The sequence below is a fragment of the Leucopleurus acutus genome (genome assembly GCF_964270905.1).
Source record: "Leucopleurus acutus genome assembly, chromosome: 11".
In the NCBI taxonomy this organism is placed as follows: Eukaryota; Metazoa; Chordata; class Mammalia; order Artiodactyla; family Delphinidae; genus Leucopleurus; species Leucopleurus acutus.
In genome coordinates, this window is record NC_139152.1 from 7,222,070 (window position 1) to 7,249,153 (window position 27,084).

Genomic DNA, 27,084 nt, shown 5'->3' on the forward strand with positions numbered 1-27,084 from the left:
ATGGTTCAATCTTGTCCTGTTTGATAACTTGGGGGAAACTGTTAACCCCCTGGGGTTAGCAGGAGGGCCAGTTTCTGAAAACTCCCGGCCCCAGCCCTTTGACCCTCGTGCCCCCTCGTAGGCAGTTCTGTGCTTTTTACCATTCTAGCGCTCTTGGGAGATTGGGGGGTGAGTGAGGTGAGCACTGGGGGAGTAGAGGAAAGCTGAGGGGTGCGAGCTGTCAGATGAAGAAAAGTGGAGTGGGGCGATACAGAGCACGGATGGGGTGAAGAGTCCTTCCTTCCAGCCATCACAGGAGAGGGGGCCCAAATGGGTACCTCCCAAATGTCCCCAGTGGCTAGGGAGCCCTGGGCCCCAGGCCCTGCAGTCCCTTGTCCGGCCTTGGCCCGCTGGAGTAAAAAGTGGGGTACTCCATGGACTTCCCTGGTGGTGCAGTGGTTAAGAATCTGCCAATGCAGGGGGACACGGGTTCGAGCCCTGGTCCGGGAAGATCCCACATGCCGCGGAGCAACTAAGCCCGTGTGCCACAACTACTACTGAGCCTGCGCTCTAGAGTCCGCAGGCCACAACTACTGAACCCCGTGCTCCGCAACAAGAGAAGCCACTGCAACGAGAAGCCCACGCACCGCAACGAAGAGTAGCCCCCGCTCATCGCAGCTAGAGAAAGCCCACGCGGAGCAGTGAAGACCCAACGCAGCCATAAATAAATAAATATATAATAAAATAAAGTTTTTTTAAAAAGTGGGGTACTCCTGGGGTCAGGGCAGACTTCTGAACTGCCTCTTTCTTAGCTGCACCGTCTCCACCCAACGTGGGCCATCCCTCCACCTCTGAACCCTGTTACTTGCCCAGTTTCTGTTGGGCTGGGCTCGCCCTGGTAGGTCAAACGTGCCTGCTCAGCAGTCAGGGATGTGGCCGCTCCGATGGGGGAAGGGGGTTCATTTTCCCAGAGTTGGGAGAGATGCCCCTCAGGGCTCTGAGGCCAAGCCTGGGAGTGGAGTGGCCGGGCCTGCAGCCAGCGCCCCCCTCGGGATCCCTCTGGCCCTCTGGGGGGGCTGCAGTCGTGAAGCGGGGGCTCCCCTGAGTGCCTGCCGGGCGCACAGTTCTCGCCTTCTCCCCAAAGTCTGGCAATTGCGGCCGAAGCGACTGTGAGCCCCCGACAGGCCAGGAACGTTGCTACAAAAACGGTGATAACGTCAGAACCTCGCAACGTGGGCGGCGGGCGGGGCCGGGGGCAGGGCCTCCGCGGGCGGGGGGCGGGGCCTGGGGCAGGGCTTCCTCGGGCCGGGCCAGTCATGGCAGAGGACGCGGTGGGGGCGGAGTTCTGCCTCTCCGCGCTCTATATAAGTGGCCACTGGCAGCGGCTGCGCGCTGCTCGTGACCTTCAGTGTGCCGGATTTAGCGCAATGGCGCCCTCCAGGAAGTTCTTCGTTGGGGGGAACTGGAAGATGAACGGGCGGAAGAACAATCTGGGGGAGCTCATCAACACTCTGAACGCGGCCAAGGTGCCGGCCGACACCGGTGAGCCTTGGCCAGGGAGGGCCGGGGTGGGAGGGCCGGCGTGGCGGCGCCCTCTCCAGAGTTCTCTTAGCCGGTGTCCGCGTGGTCGTGCACGGCTGGGGACCAGGGCTGTCGGGGTCCGGGCCTTGGCCCCGCGGCCGCAGGACCCGGGGTGTGTCGACGCGGAAAGGCGGGGCCGCATCTCACGGTGCCCTCCGGCTGTGGGTCGTCGGGAGGATGGTTGCCCCGGGGCGCGGACGGGGGCTGCACCCGCCGAGAGCGGGGGATGGAAGCGGAGCCCAGCCCCTGCGGGCGATCGGGAGAGGCCGGCGGCAGCCCGGTGTGTGTGGTAGGAGGCTGAGTACGGGCTTAAGCTGCCCCCTAGGCGCGGGCTTCGTGCGCCGCCGCACGTAGCCCGAGACTCCTCCCCGCGCCTTGCCTGGGCGGCCGAGTGGCTTTGGCCTCCTGAGCTACCGCTCTGACCCTTTCCCCTCGGCGGCCTGCATGACTCCTGCCTTCCGCGGAAGGGGCTGAGCCATTTGGGAGTGAAGAGCGATCCTACCGCTTTCTCCAGCCTGGAAACGGGAAAGCGCAAGGCCTCTATGAGCCAGTCGACTCGCTGCCGCCCTCGGCAGAGTGCAGTCCTCAGCGCTTCCCCTCCCACGCACCTAAGGCACAGAACCCCAGGTCTTATCAAGAGGCATCCCCTTCTGGTTTATTACCCCCAAAGACGTCAGTACAAACCCCAGGAGCTGGCCCCTTCTGCTTTTGCTAAAATCCCTTGCCTGGCCCGGTTCCGAAGGTGGGGATGGGCTATTTTAGAAGGGAGGCGGGGTCGGCCCTCAGAGAATGCAGAGTCTAGGAGGTGCCCAGGCCCAGAATAGCCTGGGGAAATCGGAGCCACAGCTGTTAAAAGAGCAGAGGGCAGGGCAAGGGCCATCGCCTCTCAGGGGTACCTGGAAGGCTCAAAGAGTTGGGTCCAGGCCCAGCCTGAGCTGCAGAGTGGACAGAGATTATCGTGCTGGTGTGAAAAAGGGCAAAAGCAGAACTAAGAAAGTGGTGAAGGCTAGGGGGCTCCCGAGCACTGGATGGGGTCTGGGGAATGAAGGCTTCCTGTGACCTCATCCCCTCTGTCACCGTCTTATCCTCAGAGGTGGTTTGCGCACCCCCCACCGCCTACATTGACTTCGCCCGGCAGAAGCTAGATCACAAGATTGCAGTGGCTGCGCAGAACTGCTACAAAGTGGCTAACGGGGCCTTTACGGGGGAGATCAGGTGACATGTGGGTGGGTGGTGGACGCAGCCCTCATTATTCTCATGAAGGGGAAAGCGACAGGGTGGGCTCCCTGCTGAACCGTGGCTTGTTCTCTTCCTTTAGCCCTGGCATGATCAAAGACTGTGGAGCCACGTGGGTGGTCCTGGGGCACTCGGAGAGAAGGCACGTCTTTGGGGAGTCAGATGAGGTTAGTAACCAGGAGAGGAGATAAGAGATGGCTTATCCCAAGACAGGTGTCTCACCAAGTCTGTTCCTCAACAGCTGATTGGGCAGAAGGTGGCTCACGCCCTGGCAGAGGGACTTGGAGTAATCGCCTGCATTGGGGAGAAGCTAGATGAGAGGGAAGCTGGCATCACTGAGAAGGTCGTTTTCGAGCAAACCAAGGTCATCGCAGGTATCTGGAGAAAGGGACCTTTGAGCCTAGCCAGGGCTACGGAGGCTCAGAGGGTGGGGTCATATGCCCTGCAGCCTGACTTAATCCCCACGCTGATGCAGGAAATGGGAGGGTGAGAACCCTTGTATCCTTATCGCTTCTGCTCTTGCCCCGATGGTATAGATGCCACTTGGAGTTCCTTTAACGGCCGCCAGGGGTCAGTAGGCCACCGTCACTCATTCCCTGGGGAAACAGCTGGCTCTCTCCTTCCTGTTCACCCTTCCACCTGTGATCTCTGTCCCACAGATAATGTGAAGGACTGGGGCAAGGTTGTCCTGGCCTATGAGCCTGTGTGGGCCATTGGTACTGGCAAGACTGCGACACCTCAACAGGTAACCAAGCCCAGGAGCCCTACCCTGATCTCCCCTGCCTTGGTAGAACTGGACAGTCACAGAGACCACCTGGGCCAACCCCTCATTTAAAAGACAGGAGAGGGGAGGGGGAAGGGTAAGCTGGGACGAAGTGAGAGAGTGGCATGGACTTATATATACTACCAAATGTAAAATCGATAGCTAGTGGGAAGCAGCTGCACAGCACAAGGAGATCAGCTCCATGCTTTGTGACCACCAAGAGGGGTGGGATAGGGAGAGAGACGCAAGAGGGAAGAGATATGGGGATATATGTATACGTATAGCTGATTCACTTTGTTATAAAGTAGAAACCAACACACCGTTGTAAAGCAATTATACTCCAATAAAGGTATTAATAAAAAATAAATAAAAATAAAAGACAGGAGAAAAGAGAGTGACATGTCAAAGGACATCCATTCCAGGACCTGGGTGGGATCGAAGCCCCGGTGTTCTATCTCAGATCCCAGGGTTCTTGTCCCAAAACCACACTGCCTGTCTCCAGTGGTGCCCACGTCTTTTGCCCCTTTGAGTGAAAGTCTTAGTCTAGCTTCTTGTTCTAGGCCCAGGAAGTACACGAAAAGCTCCGGGGATGGCTTAAGTCCAACATCTCTGATGCAGTGGCTCAGAGCACCCGCATAATTTATGGGGGTAAGTGGGTTTGGTTCCAGCCGGAGGTGGAGTGGGCTGAGAACCCGACTGAGTCCTTCGACGTGGAGGTAGGGCTGGAGTACCCCCTCCCATCCCTGACCTCTCCCCCTCTCTTCTCCCTTCCCAGGTTCTGTGACTGGGGCAACCTGCAAGGAGCTGGCAAGCCAGCCTGACGTGGATGGCTTCCTTGTGGGGGGCGCTTCCCTCAAGCCTGAATTCGTGGATATCATCAATGCCAAATAATAAGCCCTGCCCGTCTCTGCTACCCTTCCTGCTGAGACAGGGACTAGGTAGCTCAGAAGCCCAGTAACTGTACTGCACCCCCCCCAACCTTCACACATGCTTCTGATGGTGTCACCTGCTGCCTCTTGTGGCCTAATCCAAAATGTACCTCTTCCTTTGCCGTTTACACCCTACCCTGTAATGGTTGGGACCAGGCCACTCCCGCTTCCACTTACTGTATCAGTTGGAACTCAACCTGTCACCAAGGTGGCTTTAGCTTGGCTGAGAGGTGGGAGGGGTGTTTGCTTATGGGTCCCCTCAGTCCCCAGTGAAGGCAGGAGCAAGAACCCGTCCTGTCCCATCTCACACCGTGAGGTCAGGAGCTGAGAGAAAGTCCTGTCCTCTGCTGAGGCCGGGCTGCTGCCCCCTCCCACGGTGCCGATGCCTGTGTGTGTTGTGTCTGTGAGCAGTCCCGCGTGTGCGGGAAATAAACACCTGGCACTAAGCCTTGGGGTGTGTCCTTCTTCACTGAACTTGTCCAGATCATCTTTTTCCCTTTTGAGGCAGCCACGGGACCCTTGTGCAAAAAAAAAAAAACAAAACAAAACAAAAAAACCCCCCACAAACAGGTTTCTACAGCAGCACATCTCTTCCAACTTTTACTTGCAGAAATGTCTTGTGTACCAGGCTGCCCCAGCCTTGAGTAACAGCTCCCTCCCTTCCACCCTCTGGGTGGCCCTGGGGCTGTGGTGCTCCCCAGAGCTTGGGGTGGGGTGGGACCCAGCCTCACCGGCTTCAGGCAGCTGGTCTAGGCCAGCAGTGCTGCCTCCCCCAGAGGGGTGGGTCAAGGCCCCAGCGCAATCTGTGGTATCACAGGGGTCACCGGTAGAGCAGGTAGCGCTTCATGGCGGGGGGCAAGGGCAGAGCAGAAACGTGGCCTAGCCGCGTATCCCCCAGGGCGTGGCGCACACACAGGCGGCTCAGGTGCAGAAGGGAGTGTGGCTCAGCTGGGAGAGAGAATGAGGGAAAGTAAGTACGGGTGCAGCCACCAGCCAGACATCATCAAACCACGGGGTCCTGCCCAGAGTCCCTTCCGTTTTCCTGCTGCAAGTCTGCTCCCACCTCGGTTCAGGGGAGGTCTAAGGTGCTCTGAAGTTCTGCATCTGCTCTTGTGGTGGATGCATCATGGATCTCACACGTCCCCGGTCGGAGTTGGGGTGAAGCTCTAAATAAGGCCCTCTAAGCAACAGGCCGAGGCGGCTGTGACCGTGGAGCTGGCCCAGGCTTTGAATCCAGAGAGGCCCCAGAGCTGGGGCTGAGGAGGTGAAAGGAAGGGTGGCCCTCCTCCACTCTACAACAGCTCCCATGGGCTACAGGGGAGAGGCGGCCACCCTCTGCTGCAGACTCGGCAACTGCAGAACAGTTAAGTCCACTCAGCCCCAAGGCCCTGCCTCCTTCACTGCTCTTCCGGGTGCCTGGACCTCAACGGCTCCTTCCTGGGGTTCGACTGAGGAAGGAAGTAGGTATGTGTCAGAGTCAGAGCCCAGTGAGCCGGGTACACACTCCGGGCGCCTGGCACCACCAGTCCTCTTCCTCTGGGACTTGTACACCTAGCCCAGGACAAATCTAACCCTTTGCACCTCTGGCTCCAGGGGCTGATCTCTCCTGTGAAGCCCTAATCCCCACAGTGCTTCACTTCATTCTGAGCGTTCACCTCTCACTAGCAAGTTGCTTTCCCAAGGCTTACTTTTACCTCTATGGCTTAGGAAGATTGAGTTAGGTAACAGCTGTGAAGACTCTTAGCCATTCCTGGCACTGAATAGAGGTAGGAGACGGGTCAGATGAAGGCCAGTTCCCTCTGCTCTTGTAAGGTGTTGAGCTTCCATCCCAAAACCACAGACCCCAGTGACAGAACTTACTCTCCCCACACGTGCCCCAGGCCTCACCTCTCCTTTCGCCCAGGTAGCTGATGCGGACCTGGCACTGGCCCCAGACAGCGCTTACTGCTGGATAAAGGGTCCTGCCCTTCAGTCCGCGGAAGGCCGGCCCCAAGTAGGTGCCCCCAATAGCGTAGCCCAGAGTTCCCTCCTCCATATCCAGAACCACCAGCAGCCTCTCCGGCACCTCCAGCTGCTCACCCTGACGTCCGGCTGGATACCGGGGGGCCTCGGGCCCCTTGCTCTGATGGTACAGCTTCCCGCGCCCAAGGTCCCAGCCCCACGACTCGCTGTTGCTGCCCAGCAGCGCCGCATAGTGGTCAGCCTGCAGCGGCGCGAGGGCCGTGGCCACGCCCACCACAGCGTGGGTGCCCCTCTGCTCCCGGGGCCAGCTGATCTCCCAGGCGTGCAAGCCCCTCGAGTAGCCCCTCTTACCCCGGGCCCCATCAGTGCTCTGGGCCACGGGCCGCCGTTCAAAGCACAACCCCCCTTCCGTGACCTCGATGTTCTCTGAGCAGTCCTTGGGGTTCCAGCCGTGGCGCCGTTGGGTCCCCAGGTCAGGAGGGGGAGCCGAGAGCAGCTCCTCCAAGCCCTCGGGACAAGACAGGCCAGGGTACAGGGCCTGCGGGGTGTGGGTGATGCTGCCGCCGCCCCCTGCCGAGGCTGTCTGGCCCATGGAGGTGAGGAGCTGGAGAACTCCCCTAAAGAGGCTTGCTGGGGCGTCTCTCCTCTGAAAGTCGAGCTCTCGGTCGGGATCGACCTAGAGAGGAGTTGGGAGAGAAGAGTGTGTGAAGCGAGGGATCCTGGAGGGGACTCCTCACCCAGGCGCCCCATCCTTTCCCCAGGTTTGCTCACCGCCCCGCTCCTCCCTCTTTGCTCCCCCAAAGCTCCCAGGCCCATCATTACCTTGCCCTCACCCACCTGTCCCGGTCTCTCGAGACTCGCGAGTTCGCCGCCTTTCGGCGTGTCGAGGGACCTTCCCCCTCGCGCGCCCTGCACCCCTGTCACCGCCCTTGAACCTCGCAGGGCTTCCCGTGCCGGGAGGTCGCCGGCCCTCCGGAGCAGCACAGCCTAAAGTGGCCGAAGCGCGCCGGGCGCAGCCCGCCGGCCTCTTCCGCCGCCAGCACCTCCCCCAGGCCTCGTCCCGCCCCACGGCCCCGCCCCCACGTTCCCTCCGGGCGGTTAACTCTCTTGTCACCATCTCAGGTCGCGCCCCGCCCCGAGACCGCGCCCCCGCGGGGCCCCTCGCGGGGCGGTTAACACTCGGCTCCGGCTTAGGCCGCTGGGGGTACGCAGCGCGTAGAGCCCATTCCCGGGCGGTAAACCTCTGGTCACAGTCCCAGGCCGCTCCTCGCCCCGAGGCCCCGCCCCCGCGAGGAGGCGGGCCGGGCGCTTAAATCTTACCCCGCTTCGATGGAGTCCGCCCCTGGCCGCCCAAGCTCGGAGTTAACCCTTTCATGTTATCATCGCTTTGGAGGTCTGTTCTCCACCGTCAAGAACTTTGAGCTTCCTGGGCCAGCAGCTCCTGAGCCCCTAGGGATATGGGACAGGAGGTCAAGGAAGGGCTTCCATTGTGGTGACATCTATTTCCGAGTCCTGGTGATTCTGGGTCACTGTCACTGGGCTGATCTTTTTCTGACCCGGGTTGTGAGTCAGCCTGCTCGGTGCCTGAGGTTCTGAACTCTTGAGTTTCTGGCTCTGAACGGTAGGCGTCATGGGTCTGCGTGCTGTTCTAGCCTTCATCCTACCCGACAATCCATTCCTGAGCTGTCAGCCTCATCTGGTAGAGTGTGTGGATAAGACCTTGGTTGTGAGTGCAGCTATACCACTAATTAGTTCTCTGACCTTGGAGAGGTTGCCCGACTTCTCTAAACCTGTTTTCTCTTACGTAAAATGGGAATAATAATGGTACTCACCTCACAGCGTTGTTGTGGAGTTGAGGTAATCCAGGTGAAGCACTTAGCACAGAGTCTGCTGGATAGTTTGTACTCACCAAGCATAGCTATTCCTGTTTCCTTAACATTTACTAAGTGCCCACTTCATAGAGAGGCAATCTACTATTAGTGGTAAATGATGCCAGCTGTGGAGCCAGGCTGACTGGGTGTGAACACCTGAAGGCCCGTATGCGGGGGACCTTGGGCAAATTTATTAAGCTCCTCATGCCTGTTTTTCCCTCTGTAAAATGGAGATACTATTGGTATCTACTGCATAGGCTCTAGTGAGGATTCAGTGAGGTTATATACATGTAAAGCACTTAGTTTCTGGTTCAAATGTAATCATTTGTGCTGAGCACTGAGGATTAAGCAGGGAATCTTCAAGGAAGTTACAAGGACATTTATGAAACAGTTTATCGTGCGGCAGATAAAATTCTGGATATCCAGAAAGTACTATAGGAGTAAAAAGGATGGGACTCCTAACCAGAGATCAAGCAGTTCAGAAAGGAAAGTGTCCTGGAGGAGATGACACTGGGCTGAATCTTTTTTTTTCTTTAGTATTTATTTTTTATTTATTTAGGCTGCCTGGGGTCTTAGTTGTGGCACACTGGATCTTAGTTGCGGCATGTGGACTTCTTAGTTGCGGCATGCATGCGGGATCTAGTTCCCCCACCAGGGATCGAACCTAGGCCCCCTGTATTGGGAGCACGAAGTCTTACCCACTGGACCACCAGGAAAGTCCCTGGGCTGAATCTTTAAGAATGACAAGGAATTTGCCTGAGAGGTGGTTCTGCAGGACTGGAGGTTGGATTAGAGTTGCTGCATGAATAAGACATTCAGACTGAGAGGTCAACATGAAAATAAAACAGAAGCGATAGCTGGGTTTGGGGAAGTTGGAAGATTTCAGGGTTGCTGCAGCGTAAGATGCAAGCCTAGGGAAGTCGGTGTGAGATCAGGAGGGCTTGCAGGCCAAGTTAAGAATGCAAATGTTACCCTGTAGGACAGATGGGTAATGGGGGAGCCACGTAGGAGAGACACGGGAGAGGAACACGGTTAGAAACTTCTTTTAGAAAAAGCATCCCGGCAGCAGTGGAGCGGCCCAGGTGACATGTTGAGAGCCTGGAATAGGGCAGTCAAAATAAGGATGAAAAGAATTCAAGAAACACTGATGAAACTGCAAGACCTGGTGACTGATTAGATGCTGAGGCCAGGGAGAGGAGAAAGGGATGTTTTCTGGACTGGAAGACTTTTTTGGAAGGTGGTGCCACGAGAAGACGGAGATGACAGAAAGAGGAGCCGATGGGGGCAGGGGCAGGAGGGTGGGAGAGAGAGATGGTGAGTTCACTTTAGGACGTGTTCTTAAGGTGCCTGAGCAACAACCCAATGGAACCATCCAGAACACGCTTGACAGTGGCAGGTCTGGAAAAGAAAAAGAAAATGGCGGGGCTGGACGGGCAGTGAGAGGCCTGGACTGGAGATATAAATTTGGGAGGTGTATCAGCCTTTAGCCAGGAGCTGAACTATGAGAACAAGAGGAGTCCTGGAGAGAATGTGTAGAGCGAGGAGAGGGTCAAGGAGGACACAGCACAGCAGACAATTCAGGTTGGATTACCTACGTGATTTTTGGGGTCATCGGCAATTTTAGTGAGAGAGTGCGTGTGGACTGTGGAAAGTGGGTGTCCAGGCTGAAGGTGCTGAACTGGTACCTCCTGTGTGTCAGGCACTGTGCTACACGCTTCACATTTTGAGAGGATAGAGAGTCGGCAGAGGTAAGGTGACAGATTTGTCTCAGAGTTAAAATTACCCTTGAAAACACCTTACTTACCCCATCTATTAGGTACAGCATACGTTAGTTTCAGGTCAAATACAATACATGGCAGTACACATATAATGATGTACAGAATAACATTTTACATTGTTTTAATTAAAGAGAAAGAAGAAAGCATATTAACAAGAAGGATGTGGGGACTTCCCTGGCAGTCCAGTGGTTAAGACTCCACGCTTCCACTGCAGGGGGCATGAGTTCAATCCCTGATCCAGGAACTAAGGTTCCACGTGCTGCAAGGTGTGGCAAAAAAAAAAAAAAAAAAAAAAGAACCGGAACACTTGTCATCCACCCAACCTGGATATTCTTGCCAGTGTGACAACAAAAATAAAGACATCATGTCTTGGGGGTCAGATACCAAGCCTAATCCACGGCCAGCTCCAGTTCAGCTTGAGAAGTTGCAGCTGCTCAGCTGCTGGTGGTTTAAAACGTTTCTTCACCAATTGTTGCCACCGAATCTTGGACTGCTCAAACATTTGTTGGTAATAGCTCAGATGTTCCACAATGCTACGAGTAATCTTAACTTTTACATCCATTTGTTGCATGAAAAGGTAGCTCATTACTTCCATCATTTTACAGTATTCCGTTGTATGGATATACCACAGTTTACCTATTCTACTGTTGATGGACATGTGAGTTGTTTCCATTTTCAGCTATTATAGAGAAAGCTACTATGTACAGTATTGCAGGTTCTTTTGATGGACCTAGGCACTCATTTTTGTTGGGTGCGTACTTACTGTGCAGAATTGCCGGGTTACAAGGAATTAGAATGCATAGATTTAACCAAATGTAATTTTCAGGTTTCTCTCCATGGAGGGATTTTATTCAGAAATTAAATCATTCAGGTATTTACAGCATGGAACACTTCAACAAGTTTATGAAGATTTGAACTGTTCTTCTCTTCCTGTTCTTCCTATCTTTATCTTCTGGGGATGATTTTATCAGTTCCTCAGCTTTTTATTAGTGTTTCTCTGTGGCTCTCAAGTTCTTTCATTTCTTCCACAAAGCCATAATGATACACTTGTTAGGCCAAACAGTGAGTTTCACTTCTTTGTCAATAGAAAACCCTTACAGGACTTCCCTGGTGGCGCAGTGGTTAGGAATCCGCCTGCTAATGCAGGGAACACGGGTTCGAGCCCTGGACCGGGAAGACTCCACATGCCGCGAAGCAACTAAGCCCGTGCGCCACAACTACTGAAGCCCGCGCGCCGAGAGCCCGTACTCCGCAACGAGAAGGCACCGCAATGAGAAGCCCGTGCACCACAACAAACAGTAGCCTCCTCTCACCGCAACTAGAGAAAGCCTGCGCACAGCAACGAAGACCCAATGCAGCCAAAAATAAATAAATAAATGTATTTTAAAAAATTAAAGAAAACCCTTAAAATACTAAACACATTCTTCCCAACAAGCAAGGACGGTTTGAGGCTTGGTTGTTTCCATGTCTGCTTAATATAAAGATGCAACTGGCAATACTGGAGCACTTTCAACTCTTCCAACTCATGACCACGTTAAGATCAGGGTTAGCATTCAATTGGCTTTGGGAGTCAAGGAGGAATCTCAGCCTCATGCATGTGCCTTTGAAACAGCAACTCATGCTTAATCAGCAGAATGAAGGATAGGGGTGACGTTAGAGAGAAGAGGACTTCAAAGCCTTTATGAGCACACTCATAAAGTGTGTGGTACCTCAGAGTGGTACTGCCGCCCGTGAGCAGCAACAAAGCCAAGGCTTTTCTCTCTGAGATCCTACTTGGCTTCTAGAATGTAAACTGCAAAACAGAATCAGGCAAAGTGCTGCAGCCACCCAGGACTTTGCATTTGATTGCTAGAGTACAGTAAAAAACAAAGAAACAAAAAAACAAATGGGGGCAGCGGGGGCACTGGGATTTGTACCTCTGTAGAACTCTCTGGCTTTATTAAACAGAGTGCTACACTGCCACCAGGAGAGAAGAGAGAGGTGGTCACAAGGTCATTAGTTGCTATCAAACCAGGGCCTTGTGTTTCTAGTTTGGAACTTTAATGGCAATTGGGCATTTCCCCATCAGAAGATACCAGCCTCATTATATTCTGGAAGCTAGCCCTTTGCCTAATACTTCTGTTTAGTAGCTCTGGGTGGCTTTTGCTTCCTGTTCCTCCACTGATACAGCCTCAACAGTTTCAACGTTTTTGGTTTTTAAAACTGTTATGCCATCCTTGGCTGGTTTTGAAATCCTTCCATCCCACGGCTGTCTTCTCTGGCAGGAGGTGTGAACTGTGACTTGAGACCAAGAGCTTTTCTTTTTCTTTTTCTGCCATGTATGGCCATTGTGAGGCACATACTTCTGCTTCATTTCTTCCAGGAATAAGTTTAGTGCTTTTAAAGATTTATCACATGTACTTTGCTGTCACTTTAACAGTTACAGAACTTGATGACCTGGCTTCACGAAATCTGTTGAATCTTGATTGCACATGTGATTTTTTAAAAAATAAAATGTATTTATTTATGGCTGCTGCATGCCGGCTTTCTCTAGAAGCAGCGAGGGGGCTACTCTTCGCTGTGGTGCGCGGTTTTCTGACTGCGGTGGCTTCTCTTGTTGCGGAGCACGGGCTCTAGGTGCGCAGGCTTCAGTAGTTGTGGCTCACAGGCTCTAGAGGGCAGGCTCAGTAGTTGTGGCGCACAGGCTTAGTTGCTCCGCCCAGGAAGATGTAGGATCTACCTGGACCAGGGCTTGAAACCATGTCCCCAGCATTTGCAGGTGGATTCTTAACCACTGCGCCACCAGGGAAGACCCACATGTAATTTCTTGAGATCATACTCATGTGCCACGTTGGAGATGGACACACTGCCCCTCCTTAAGTAAGCTCATTTTTCTTCCAGCATGGGAAGGGCTACCTGTTTCTTTGGCTGGGCGCCAGATGAAATGGTTAGACTGCCTTCAGGTGGGTCGTGTTATGCGGAAAAGAGGCATCTTAAAAAGCAAAACACTGGAACCCAGTCAGCCTCTCAAGAAACACACAATGAGAGGCTGAGAACCGGCTGAGAGCACAGAATCCAGTCTCCCGCCTCCTTCCGCTCGCGTGGAATGGTGGCTGGAGACCTTCCGCCCTATTTAATCTGAGAATCGTTGGGCTCACGTTAAGGGTGCCTATGATGAAACCCCACCACATCTCATTTAATCCCCACAACGAAGACGGCCCAATGTTTACAGATTCACAAAGCGAGGCTCCGAAGGGTTAAATGACTTCCCTGTGACTAGAGCTGGCAAACGGCAGCAACGGGGCTCAAAAATTGAGAAGCCACTGCGCCAAATCCCCAGGCGGGGACGAAATGGCGACTGCAGGAAACACGCCCTAAAGCAGACGTGACACCGTCGTTACCGCCCGGGCGCCGGCTACGTAACCGCGGCGCAGCGGGAGGCGGGACATGCTGACACCCCGCGGGGGCGGTCACGTGCGCGGTTACGTGCGCAGGCGCGGCAGGCGGGCCGCCCGAGTGGCTCGCGCGCCTCCCAGCGGCCGCAGCGGTGACGCGATCTCCGCCCCGCCCCGCCAGCCCCGCCCGCCGCAGAGGGCCGCCTGGGGCCTGCAAGCTCCCGCCCCCGCCCACCTCCTTCCGGCGCTGGCGTTTGCGTCTAGAACATTCTGCGCCGGAACAAAGGCCCCAGGGCGGAAGTGAGGGCTGCTGAGGGGCGGTTGTAGCTCCGGGTTCCACGGGAGAGTAGAAGGAACTAGTGCTTCAGCAGATCTGCTAATAGAGGCTGATGGAGTTTATCTACGTTTAAAGGGCTTCCTTCCTCCATCACTCAAAAAACCGTCCTTACTTCCCCATCTCTCTCCTTTTCCCACGGTCAGTGTAGTTCTGTCTAGGGACCCTCCACAGGAGACAGTATTTGTGTTCACCTGGGAGGAGAGCGAGGCCGGAAGTAGGAGACACCCAGGTTATTCTAGAAACTTCAGGGGAAAGGAGCAGGCCTACAAAACCCACTCCCTCTTAAACTCTGCCAGCCTAGATCCATCAGTCATAAAAAGTCTTACTTGCCAAATCGAATGCCCCTTTATCATTGCCAGTTTTTAAAAGACTGACTTAACTTTTTCTAGTTTTTCTCCACCTTTATATCCTTCAGGGCCTTCATTTCCTTCTAGTGAATCCTAAGTGGGGCTAGCTCCCTGGCTTGTCCTTTGTTCACTCATTAGTGATTCACAAAGTGGAGGGAGGAGCTAAAGGCATTTCATCTGTACAGCAAATCCAAATTGAGGGCAGGAAGTTCTTAATTACTTTTAAAAATCACATTTAATACTGATTCTGCAAGTATTTATTGAGCACTTACTATGTGGCATGCACTGGGCCTGGGCGGTAGGGATGCAGAGCAAAACTGAAAGTCTGTTGGAGTTAGAAGAATCTGACATAGAAGTACTTGATGACATTTGGAAAGGAACAAACTCGATCCACAAATTCAGGTATAAAGACAAATTGTGTTTGCTGCCATCAAGGAAAAACAGGGCCCGGTAAGAGGGAATCCTAATTTAGATTATGCTTAAGAATGGCATTTCTGGACTTCTCTGGTGGCGCAGTGGTTAAGAATCCACCTGCCAATGCAGGGGACACAGGTTCGAGCCCTGGTCCAGGAAGATCCCACATGCCGTGGAGCAACTAAGCCTGTGCGCCACAACTACTGAGCCTGCACTCTAGAGCCGTCGAGCCACAACTGTTGAGTCCGCGAGCCACAACTACTGGAGCCTGCGCGCCTAGAGCCCGTGTTCTGCAACAAGAGAAGCCATCGCAATGAGAAGCCCGTGCACTGCAACAAAGGATAGCGCCCTCTCGCCGCAACTAGAGAAAGCCCGCACACAGCAACGAAGACCCAACGCAGCCAAAAGTAAATAAATAAAATAAGTAAGTTAATTAAAGAAAAAGAAAAGAAGAATGGCCTTTCTGAGAAGGCCTAGAAGACCTCAGGATGTAACCGAGCAGGACCCTATGGGCCTTCCTGGGACAGACCCCGCCCACATAGCCTCTGTTTTATAGCTCCTCTCCAAAGTACCTAGATGATAGTATCTGATGCGCATTTCCTGAGTTGTTTCATAGATGCTAGAACCACCACCAAGTGGAAGAAATTAACCGCTTGATGGCCATGAGCACATAGCCTACGGGTGCCTAAGGACTGATAATGTAACCCCTGTGACACGGGCCTGTTACCTCACCATTCAGAAAATTGTGCACGAGCTGATCATATACACTGGGACTCCCCCTCCCTCACCTGGCCTTTAAAATTGCTTTGCTGAAACCAATGGGAAGTTTGAGTGTTTTAAGCACCAGCTGCCCTGGGCTACTCTCTTGCAGCCCTGCGATAAACACTGCATTTTCCTTCACCACAACCCGGTGTCATTAGATTGGCTTTACTGTGCATGGCCAAGCAGATCCGAGTTTGGTTCAGTATCAAGGTGTTAGTTAAGAGTTCCACACAAAAGAAAAGAATATAAGTGAAAGCCACAAGAAGGAGGGAGTTAGGTGGGAGAAGGAACTGAAACAGGAGGGAAGGGGGCAGGGCACAACCTTTAAAAGAATGATGTAGCCATAGGACATGACAAAAACTGGTTAGAACCAACCAGGTCCAAGATGGCAGAAGTTTCGACTTCCAGTGGACCTTGAGCCCCATTATACACTCATTGTAATATATTAGCATATGCTAAATTACACACCCAACAGCGCCATGACAGTTCTGAGGCTAACCATAAAAGGCCAAAAAGTGGGCAGTGGCCCAATTCCTGGAAATCCCCACCCCTTCCCCGAAATAGTTGGAATAATCCTCCCGCTCATTAGCCTATGACATTACCCAGCCCATAAAAACTAACCACCCCCATATTTCAGGGCCTCTCGCCTTCCACACTCTGTCTCTGGAGTGTGTTTCTCTCTAGATAAGTCCACTTCTTACCTAGTACTTTGTCTCTCACTGAATTCTTTCTGCCATGAGACATCAAGAACCTGAGCTTCATTAAGTCCTGAGACCAGGTGTGTGATCTCAATTAAAAACCCGTGGGTTCAAGTCCCAATCTGGGTTGCACGGTTTCAGAGCTGGCCCTGTGACCTAAGTGTGGCTGGAGCTCAATAGCAAAGGTCATGACAGACCTTGCTGGGCTTGCTACAGAACACAAGTTCACGTACCCAATGCATGGTGCGGCCAAACACACCAAAATGTTGGAGTTTGGAGCAAAGAAAGGTTTATTGCAGGGCCAAGCAAGGAGAACAGGTGGCCAGAACTTCCTGATGGTTTGGGGGAGAAATTTTTATAGGAAAAATTTGGGGTGAGGCTACAGGGTGTGACTTTCTTCTGATTGGTTGGTGGTGAGGTAACAGGGCGGTGCCATCCTCCACCTGGGTGGGGGCCTTAGTTCCTGAAGAAGAGCTCAAAGGTATTATTATTTTTTTAATTAATTCATTAATTATTTTTTTTGCTGCATTTGGGTCTTCGTTTCCGTGCACGGGCTTTCTCTAGTTGTAGCGAGCGGGGGCTACTCTTCGTTGCGGTGCGCAGGCTTCTCATTGCGGTGGCTTCTCTTGTTGCGGAGCACGGGCTCTAGGACTGCGGGCTGCAGTAGTTGTGGCTTGTGGGCTCTAGAGCACAGGCTCAGTAGTTGTGGCGCACGGGCTTAGTTGCTCCATGGCACGTGGGATCTTCCCGGACCAGGGATCGAACCCATGTCGTGTCCGTGTCCCCTGCATCGGCAGGCGGATTCTTAACCACTGCACCATCAGGGAAGCCTCAAAGGTATTATTATGTATATTCCTTGGGGAGGAACCAGGACCCTGCTCCAAGGTTGCACTATTGTTTCTTCACTGCTCTCCCTTTTTTCTGCATTCCCTCCCTTCCCTGATTAGCAACTGTTTGAACCTTCCTTTTGGAACTCAGGGAAGTTTGTGAATGAAGCCTGTTTTCTACAAATAAGAAACTGGGGACACAGAAAGGATTTGTACCAGGGAGGGCCCCACAGGGTCCTGCTCGGGTTCAGGCTTTGCTTCTAGGCTGGGGTGATGAGTAACCATTTTATCCTAAGGGCAATAGGAAAAGCCAGAGGCTTCTCTTTACATTTGAAAAGGCTTACTATGACTGGTCTTGAAAGATGGCTGGATGAGAGCGTGTGGAATCAGGAAGACGATTTACGAGGCTACTTTACTAGTTCCAGAGAGTGATGATAATAGTTTGGGCCAGAGAGGTGTCACAGAAGATGGAAAGAAGTAGATGGAATCAAGACTGAGAAATAAAACATGGCCTGACATATCAGTAAACAAAGGATGTCACAGTCATCAGCAACTGCAGCCCTCCAGTGGTGAGCTGGTGAGCCCTGAGGGAACTCAGGAAGGAAACAAAGCATGCCTGCTATCTAGCAGCCCTCAGACTGCAGCCACTCCCCACGGTGAGCCCCGAGGAAACTCAGGATGTGAAAACACAGGATACTGGCCCCCGATAGCTGAGCTGCATATCAAAGGAATGATCTCAGTGAGCTCAGACTCTTGCATCTTCCCATACATAGAAAAGCGCTGAATTCCTTAACTTGAGATGTATAGTTTTCTTTTATTAACAGTAATCTTTTTTTTTTCCTGCTGAAACCGTGCACCTCAGATTTGGACTTGAACCCCCGTACCGGGACTCGAACCCAGTCTAAACCCAGACTGGGACTTGAACCCACGTGGCCGGGGCTCAAAACCAGCCAGAACCCTGATTGGGACTTGAACCCCCGGTCTTTTAATTGGAATCATTCACCTGGGGTCTGGACTTACTGAGGCTCAGGTTCTTTGTGTCTCAGCGCAGAAGGAATTCAGCGAGAGACAAAGTGATAGGCAAGAAGTAGGTTTATTAATATAGGATGCTTGTAAGAGATGCAAGCAGGCAGGCGAGGGAGCTCTGCCCTGAGGATTAAGTGGGGTACAATTTTATAGTCAAAGGAAAGAGGGAGGGGAAAAGACCACCTTCTTCGAGTAGACAGGAGGCTTACATCCCTAGTTCCTCCTTCGTATCAGGCAAGAGAGTGTCTGACCCTATGAGGTCAAACTAGAATTATCATAGCGTTTATTCAAATCAGTAGAAGGGTGGTGAAATTTTTTCTTCCACCTAATGGCCTGGGGCATATCTCGTGCTTTTGTTTATGGCTTTATAGTTAAGCAAGCCTGTTTCCTTCCACGATATTCCAATAGCTTTCTTGAGGGATCATTAACTTACAGTGGTCTTGCAAAGTTTCCTAGGTTTCCCTATCTATAGTCCCCTACTGGGACTTCTACAGCTACCTGTATAACTATCCTATTCTATCCCTGTCACTACTACTTACCCTTTGTTGCAAAACTCCAGTATGTCCTAGTTCCCACCCTGCCTCCTCAGACCAGTTTTCTCAGGGTTACTTGAAATGCTGCCTCCCGGGATTGAAGTCCTTAGTATGTCCACTGAATAAAACATAACTCTCAACTTTTAGGTTGTGAATATGTTTCTTAGTCGCCAAGATATATTTGGAGTGGGATGGATCACGTTGGTGATAGATTCAGTGGGAGCCATTGGGGAAAAATGTCATTGAGGGAGAAAAAAACGGCTAGACGATGCGAGGTTTCTGGTTTGAACATCTGAATGGTGATATGCGGAGCACTGAAGAAAAGCAGAGTTAGAGGAAAAGATATGGAATTTGTATATTTTAATTTTGAGATCTCAGTTATATAAATTGAGAAGGAGGAGGTGTACTATATAAGCCTTGGACTGAGAAAAGTGTTCTTGGTTAGAAATAGAAATTTGAGACTCGTTGAAATATGCAATGAACTGGAGCTGGCTTGAACAGGCTTGTGAGAGCTGTTTGTTAATTTTTCATGAATTCTGTGAGCCGGTTATTAAATGCAGCCATTAAAAAAAAATAAAATCGGGGACTTCCCTGGTGGCACAGTGGTTAAGAATCCGCCTGCTAATGCAGGGGACACAGGTTCCATCCCTGGTCTGGGAAGATCCCACATGCCGCGGAGCATCTAAGCCCATGCCTCACAATGACTGAGCCCTCGTGCCACAATTACTGAAGCCCCTGCGCCTAGATCCTGTGCTCCGCAACAAGAGAAGCCACCGCAATGAGAAGCCTGCGCACCGCAACGAAGAGTAGCCCCGGCTCGCTGCAACTAGAGAAAGCCCGCACACAGCAAAGAAGACCCAACGCAGCCAAAAATAAATAAATACATTTTTAAAAAAATAATAAAAAAATTAAAAAAATAAAATTGTAAAATATAATTTAAATAAATTATATTAAATTATATTAAAAACAAAAGTTAAAAAGTACTCAAAACTCATCACTTTCTAATTATTTTACTCCCTTTTTGTATTAGTTTGCTAGGACTGCCATAACAAAAATGCTAAAATAGTTGAAGCAACAGAAATTTATTCTGTTCTGGAGGCAATCCAAGAGCAAGGTGTCAACAGGTTTGGTTTTGACAGAGGCCTCTGTCTTTCGCTTGAAGGTGGCTGCCTTCTTCTGTGCCCTCACACCATATTTTTATCTGTGTGCGTGCACCTCTGTGTCCGAATTTCCTCTTTTTTTTTTTTTTTAGACCACGCCTCTCGGCCCACAGGATCTTAGCTCCTCAACCAGGGACTGAACCCGGGTCCTTAGCAGTGAAAGCATGGAGTTCCAACCACTGGACCTCCAGGGCATTCCTAAATTTCCTCTTCTTATACTGACACCAGTCAGCTTGGATTTGGGCCCACACTAGTGGCCTCATTTTAACTTAATTATTTCTTTTAAGGCCCTATCCCCAATACAGGTACATTCTGAGGTACTGGGGGTTAGGGCTTCAACTTATGAACTTGGGGGGTACACAATTCAGCCCTTAACAAAACTGAAATTATTGGGTTGGCCAAAAATTCATTCGGGTTTTTCTGGCCAACCCAATATTTATCTCTATTGTATCTGTATGGTGGAAACATGACATTGTGAGTTGCCAGCTTGCAATCAGCCGTGGTGGGAATTTACACCAGAAAAATCAGTATACGCTAAAAAGGAGGGCCTTTTGTTCTCTCTGGAGAGCCTGCTGTTAAACATTTACCTGCATATCACTGCTATCGATGTTATTTAGTTTTTAGAGTATAATTTGAATGTGACAAATGCACGCACACACACACACTCCTTTTGTTGACGTGCTGCAAATTATGGCTGATAGAGATACAAAGAAAGGCTTCCTAGGGAATTCCCTGGCGATCCAGTGGTTAGGACTCAGTGGTTTTACTGCCAAGGGCCCAGGTTCGATCCCTGGTCTGGGAATTAAGATCCCACGAGCTGCACGGCGAGAGCCAAAAGAAAAAAAAAAAAGTCTTCTGAGTATCTATCACTGATTTTGCAAGGACAGGTATATCGAGATGCTTTCCACTGAGTCACAGAAACTCTGACCAAATGGTATTAAAGGACATCTCATAAGGATCATCTCATTTATCATCTCACATTAAACTGAATCCAAGGGTAGTGGAGTATGCTGGAAAAGAAGGTTCCTTGCTCTGCCTGAGGTAGGAGGTAGATGGGCCCCTGGGCTGGACAGCTGGGGTTTGTCAAGTGGAGTAAAACTGAAGCTTTGTTCTCACCCAGACACTCCAAGGACAAAGCTAGTGGCAGTAGCTCAGCTCTGCTAAAGTAAAGAGATAAAGGCGCTCACTCCTGAGGTCAGGGAAGACTTCCCTGTCTGCACATGCGCAGGAAGGCTCCTTGGGGGTCAAAAAGGGAGGGGGCCCCCACCCCGTAATAAGTGTGGACATGCACCCACAGGCCTCTGCTGTGGCATCCATCTTAGCAAAAAGTTGCACACGCATGTTGGGGGCGCATGTATCTTGGGGAGGGTCCTGGGACCAGTCAGGTGTGAAAAAAGAAACGAGATAATTGGCCCAATGTAAACAAAGACCCGGAAGGACTGTCCTATATAAGTGATTTAAATCACTTCTTTACGGTGCTCCTCATTCAGGACTCCCACACTCCTCTCTGGGTGTGTATTTCTGCCTAGCTTCTGACTTAAATAAACAAACTCCTCCCATACATTGTGCTATGTCTCTAATAATAAACTTTGTACCTGTTTTTACAGTTTTTGTCTCCTTGAAACATTCGTGCTTTCAACGGGGGAAAGAGCAGGGGCCACTTTGCTTCTAGCCTCTAGCCCCTAGTGGTCTAGTGGTTAGGATTCCTGGTTTTCATCCAGGCTACTCAGGTTCAATTCCTGGGCTGGGAACTAAGATCTCTCTTCAGGATTGCTGCCCGTTGTCAGCGAGATTATTATGACCTCGGATCTCACTGACCTCCGAGATCATTATGAGAAAGCAGCAGGAAGAAACTCTCTCTGGCTGCATGTGCATGGTTTCACCTAGGTCTCAGATTGCTCTCTGCATGCATCACATGACAACGGGAAGACTCAGCCATAGGGGAAGGCAGTACAGTACGGCGGACTGCAGTCCTGGAGGACATGGCGGAGCGGAAGGACCAGCCAACCTCGAAGCTCAGCTCTAGCTCCCTGTTTCCAGTGGTCTAACGGACATCTCCATGTCCATGGTAGTGGATGTCCCACTACCATTTCAACCTCAGTAAGTCCCAAAGAAATCGATCATCTGCCAAAGCTTCAAGACCAAACCTTTCTGTTCCTTTCCTTGCCAGTATTATTTCCCCAGGAACACTAGATTCAGGCAAACCTTGGGTATATTCCTCTTCTCCATACGCTGTGTCCATCCAGTTGCTGAGTCCTGTTGAACTTTCCTCTCCATCCCCCCTCCTTACCCCAGATTCTTCCACCTTCAATGAATCATTATACATCCATATATATATATATATATAGATAGATAGATAGATATTCATATATATGTAGTTACTCTGAATTTTCTGTCTATTTTAAGAATTTAACATCTTAAAATATATTGAATTCCTCTACTTCTCTATCCAATAGACAGACTATTCTATTACTAGAATAGAATAAGATAGCAGGATAAATTATATACATAGAAAAATCTATAGTTATGACAGTGTGGTACTAGAGCAGAAAGAGCTATATATATTATATATAGGTCAATGGAAAATAATAGTCCAGGGTTTTATATATATATATATATATATATATATATATGTAAAATGGCATTTCAAATCAGTAGGTAAGGATGGGATTAATCATTTCTTTAAGGCGACACTGTATAAACAAAGTGAAAAGACAAACTAGGAAAACATTTTCAGTATTTATAAAAGACAGAAAGTTAATGTAGACCCTGAAGATGGCGGCCGTGGCGGGAAGATTGTTCTGGACTTCGCTTGTGCGAAAAGTGAGTGCCATTCCTTGGGGCATTTCTGCCTCCGCAGCCCTTAGGCCTGCTGCTTCTCGAAGAACGTGCTTGACAAATGCACGGTGGTCTGGTTCTGCTCAAGCAAAATTCGCCTTTAGCACCAGTTCCTCATGCCATGCCCCTGCCGTCACCCAGCATGTGCTCTATTTTAAGGGTACAGCTGTTGTCAATGGAGAGTTCAAAGAAATAAGCCTTGATGACTTTAAGGGGAAATATTTAGTGCTCTTCTTCTATCCTTTGGATTTCACCTTTGTGTGTCCTAAAGAAATTATTGCTTTCAGTGACAAAGCCAATGAATTTCACGATGTGAACTGTGAAGTCGTGGCAGTGTCAGTGGATTCCCACTTCACCCACCTGGCCTGGATAAACACACCAAGGAAGAATGGCGGTTTGGGCCACATGCACATCACACTCTTGTCAGATTTGACTAAACAGATTTCCCGAGACTATGGTGTGCTGTTAGAAGGTCCTGGCCTTGCACTACGAGGTCTCTTCATAATTGACCCTAACGGAGTCATCAAGCATTTGAGCGTCAATGATCTCCCAGTGGGCCGAAGTGTGGAAGAGACCCTCCACTTGGTGAAGGCATTCCAGTTTGTAGAAACCTATGGAGAAGTCTGCCCAGCCAACTGGACACCAGATTCTCCTACAATCAAGCCCCATCCGACTGCTTCCAAAGAATATTTTGAGAAGGTAAATCAGTAGACCATCCCATGTTCACCTGCAGCTTCCCACACCAGAAGAGAACCACAGCTGGAACTCACTTTTAGCACTTCAGAGATTATTTATAGAAGGCAAAAAACACAATTATGCTTGTATTCGTAAATATTACTCTAAATGTTTTGTTTTTGTAACATTGACCAAGGCTATTAAAATGTGGTTAGTTACTAACGTAAGGAGTCCTTTATTAGCAGTGTATGGGCAGATGGCTAGTTGCTATAGAATGTGCAGTTCCCCTATTTCTTGGATCATGTCTTCAAAGGGAAAAGGAAACAACTCTTCTTTACCAGCCTTACTTGAACGTTTGTGTACACTAGAGTAGTGTGACAGGCATCAAAAGCTTCTGATCAAGGGTCCTGAAATTTTCTTCTTGAGTTTCTTTGTATTAAACTGAATTTTCTCTTAAGATCATAGTTTTAAGTTGTTAGCATCAGTGGTCTAGTTTAACACTTGCAGGACTTCCCCGGTGGTCCTGTGGTTAAGACTCTGTGCTCCCATGCAGGGGGTGTGGGTTCAATCCCTGGTCAGGGAACTAAGATCCCACATACCATACAGTGCGGCCAGGAAAAAAAAAAAAAAAAAAAACACTTGCAATGAATGTGTATGTGATTGAAGCAGATGTGAATCATGTTTTTTAAAAAACCATCTACAGTGGCCAAGTGACTTAACTGATCATGCATGTTCCCCAGTCCTGAGATATATACTTTATATAATTATTTTACTTATTTTGTTAGCTGACTTAGTGCCTACATACATTTCTAATATTTATTGGGCATAATTATAAAGGATAATTATTGAATCCAGGGATTGCATTTTGAATTTGAATCATTCATGCATTTGAATCATTGTAATTATTTGATTTCCTGACGTGTTCAATGTAAAAAAATAAACATTTTAAAATACAAAAAAAAAAAAGTTAATGTATATGTGTGGTCGTTTTAATACATGCCCACCAGGAATTCCCTGGCAGTCCAGTGGTTAGTACTCCATGTTTCCACTGCCAGGGGCCTGGGTTTGATCCCTGGTTGGGCAACGAAGTTTCCGCAGGCTGCGCTTGGTGCGGCCAAAAAAACAAACAAAACAAAACAAACAACGAAAAAACCCACACCCATGAATTCTTTGATACTCTTCTCTTCAAGAGGTGGAGGCTATTTTCCCTCTACTTAAGTGTGGGCTGCACTTAGTGACTAGCTGCTAAAAATAGAATAAAGTGGAAGTGATCTGTGTGACTAAAAGGCACAGTGGCTTCCACCATGGTCTCCTTCTCTCCTGGGGGAAGCCAGCTGCCTAATTGTCAGGACACTCAAGCAGTCCTGTGGAGAAGCCCATATGGCAGGGAACAGTCCTGCTAACAGCCATGTCACTGAACCATCTCCAGGCCCAGCCAATCCATCAGATAACTGTAGTCCAAGCTAAGATACTTTTAGATTCCTGATTCACAGAAACTGAGATAATAAATGTTTTAAGCTACTAAGTTTTGAGATAATTTGTTATAATCAACTAAGAATTGCATGTGGCTACAACATAGATCCCCCAAACCCAGAGCCTTAACCAGTGTTTCCCTTTATATAAAATAAGTCTGGAGACAGGCAGTGCAGTGGTGATATGATAGCTTCATGATATTTTCTGTATCATAGGCTGCTTTCTACTTACGTTCTGGCATCTTAGCATGTGGCTTATATTCTCTGGGTCATCTCACAGCCCCATGTGGTTGCTGGAACTCCTGCCATCACATTTCTACTTTACAGAGGAAGTAAGAGAAAGGGGAGGAGGAAAAAGGGACATTCTAGAAGTTTCACTAACTGACGTATCAGCAGTGAATGGAGGTTGAGAAATATATATATATTTTAAAGCTGGGCACAGTGTTGCCCCAATAATATAAAAGTTCTGTTAGCTCAAGAATGAGAAGACAAAAAAATTCAATTAAAAAATAAGCTAAGAGTTTAAACAGACAGTTCCTCAAAGAAGATATACAAATGGCCAATGAAAACAAAAAAAGATGCTTACCATTTTTCGCCATCAGGGAAATGCAAATCAAAACCACAATGAAATACCATTTCATATCCACGAGGACAGCTATAATCAAAAACAGGTAATAGCAAATGTTGGGCAGGATACGGAGAAATTAGAACCCTCAAACACTGCTGGTGGAAATGTAATGTGGGGCAGCCCTTTGGAAGACAGTCTGGCAGTTTCTCAAAGGATAAATATAGAGTTACCATATGATCCACTTACAGTTCCACTTGTAAGGAAAAAGTTGCCAATAAACTAGTTGAAATATATGAGGTCTGGTTCTATTTGTAACATTTTATTTCAGGCTCCTAGCAAAGTGCCTGGTACCTAGTAAGCACTCAATATTCATAGTTGAATAAATGAATATGTTGAAACCGTAAGTATTTTAGAATGAAATCTCCACATGGCAAAGAATCATGTCCTCCTTTGGAATCCATTCATTACTGTATACATTACTGTATACAATATCTTGATACTAAAAGTATTATATTTTTATTGATACTATTTGGAAATGGAAATGGAAATATTCGGCCACACAAAAATTTGTACATGAACGTTCATAGTAGCATTATTCGTAATAGCCAAAAAATGAAAAGAACCAAATGTCTCTCAACTGACGAATGAAGAAATTAAAAAAATGTGGTATAAACCATACAATGGAATACTGTTCAGCAATTAAGAGGGATGAAGTACTGATACATGCTACAACACAGATGAACTTTGAAAACATAATGCTAAGTGAAAGAAGCCAGACGCAAAGGACCACATGTTGTATAACTTCATTTATATAAACTGTTTAAAAACAGTTCTGTTGGTGAGAAAGACGGGAAGAATGAATATCAGGTAAGAAACTGGCTGTTTCCACCACAGTTAATATTCAGATCATATAAAGCTCCTACGAATCAATTTTAAAAACTAATGACTTAGCAGGAACATGTAAAAGGACATGAAGAGGCATTTTGTAAAATAAATACAAATACATAGACATATAAAAAAAAACCCTCACCAACAATCAAAAATGCAAATTAAAATAATTTTGTGGTTATTTGATAATAGCTATTATTAAAAAGACAAGAAAAACAAATGTTGGTGAGGATGTGGAGAAAAGGGAATCCTCACACACTGTTGGTGGGAATGTAAATTGGTGCAGCCACTATGGAGAACAGTATGGAGATTCCTCAAAAAAATTAAAAATAGAACTACCTTATGATTCAGCAATTCCACTTCTAGGTATTTATCTGAAGAAAATAAAAGTACCAATTCAAATGATATGTGCACCCCTGCGTTCATTGCAGCACTATTTACAATAGGTAGATATGGAAGTAACGTAAGTGTCCATCCATAGATGAATGGATAAAGAAGATGTGTGTGTGTGTCTGTGTGTGTGTCTGTGTGTGTGTGTGTCTGTGTGTCTGTGTGTAGTGGAATATTACTTGGCCATAAAAAAGAATGAAATCTTCCATTTGTGGCAACATGGATGGACTTAGAGGATATTACGCTAAGTAAAATAAGTCAGACAGAGAAAAACAATACCACATGATTTCAATTTTATGTGGAATCTAAAAACCAAAACAAATGAAGAAACAAAACAGAAGCTGACTCATAGATACAGAGAAAAAACTGGGGGTTGCCAGAGGGGCAGGGGATGGAGGGATGGGTAAAACAGATGAAGGGGATTGAGAGGTACAAACTTCCAGCTATAAAATAAATCATGAGGATATAATGTACACATAGGGAATATAGTCAGTATTGTACAACTTTGCTGACAGATGGTAACTCGTCTTATTGGGGTGGTCATTTCATAATGCATAAAAACATCAAATCACTATGTTGTATACCTGAAACTAATATAATATTGCATGTTAATTATAACTTTAAAAAAGCCATAATAAACTAACCTCCCTGAAAAAAATAATATCAACATATCTAT

At 48.9% G+C, this 27,084-nt stretch overlaps 3 protein-coding genes across 4 annotated transcripts; 2 read left to right on the plus strand and 1 right to left on the minus strand.

The window, feature by feature from the left end:
• Positions 1-1,295: 1,295 nt before the first annotated feature.
• TPI1 (triosephosphate isomerase 1) lies at positions 1,296-4,922 on the plus strand (the record flags this gene model as incomplete). The annotated part of the gene is made up of 7 exons (XM_082849339.1): positions 1,296-1,521; positions 2,652-2,775; positions 2,879-2,963; positions 3,038-3,170; positions 3,456-3,541; positions 4,120-4,207; positions 4,335-4,922. 7 exons carry the CDS (start codon positions 1,296-1,298, stop codon positions 4,448-4,450), a joined length of 858 nt encoding a protein of 285 aa, XP_082705465.1. The 3' UTR covers positions 4,451-4,922.
• Positions 4,923-5,082: 160 nt separating this feature from the next.
• SPSB2 (splA/ryanodine receptor domain and SOCS box containing 2) lies at positions 5,083-7,456 on the minus strand. 2 transcript variants are annotated; one of them, XM_082849341.1, is made up of 3 exons: positions 7,288-7,456; positions 6,376-7,126; positions 5,083-5,436 (listed from the first exon to the last, which is right to left on the minus strand). In XM_082849341.1, exons 2-3 carry the CDS (start codon positions 7,040-7,042, stop codon positions 5,309-5,311), a joined length of 795 nt encoding a protein of 264 aa, XP_082705467.1. In that variant the 5' UTR covers positions 7,043-7,126; positions 7,288-7,456; the 3' UTR covers positions 5,083-5,308. The 2 variants fall into 2 exon arrangements, with proteins under 2 accessions (XP_082705467.1, XP_082705466.1); XM_082849340.1 differs by lacking the exon at positions 5,083-5,436 and having other exon boundaries at positions 6,024-7,126.
• A 14,896-nt stretch (positions 7,457-22,352) lies between these two features.
• Positions 22,353-23,129, plus strand: LOC309968173 (thioredoxin-dependent peroxide reductase, mitochondrial-like; the record flags this gene model as incomplete). The annotated part of the gene is made up of 1 exon (XM_082849349.1): positions 22,353-23,129. The coding sequence occupies one exon, from the start codon at positions 22,353-22,355 to the stop codon at positions 23,124-23,126; it is 774 nt and encodes a 257-aa protein (XP_082705475.1). The 3' UTR covers positions 23,127-23,129.
• Positions 23,130-27,084: the final 3,955 nt, after the last annotated feature.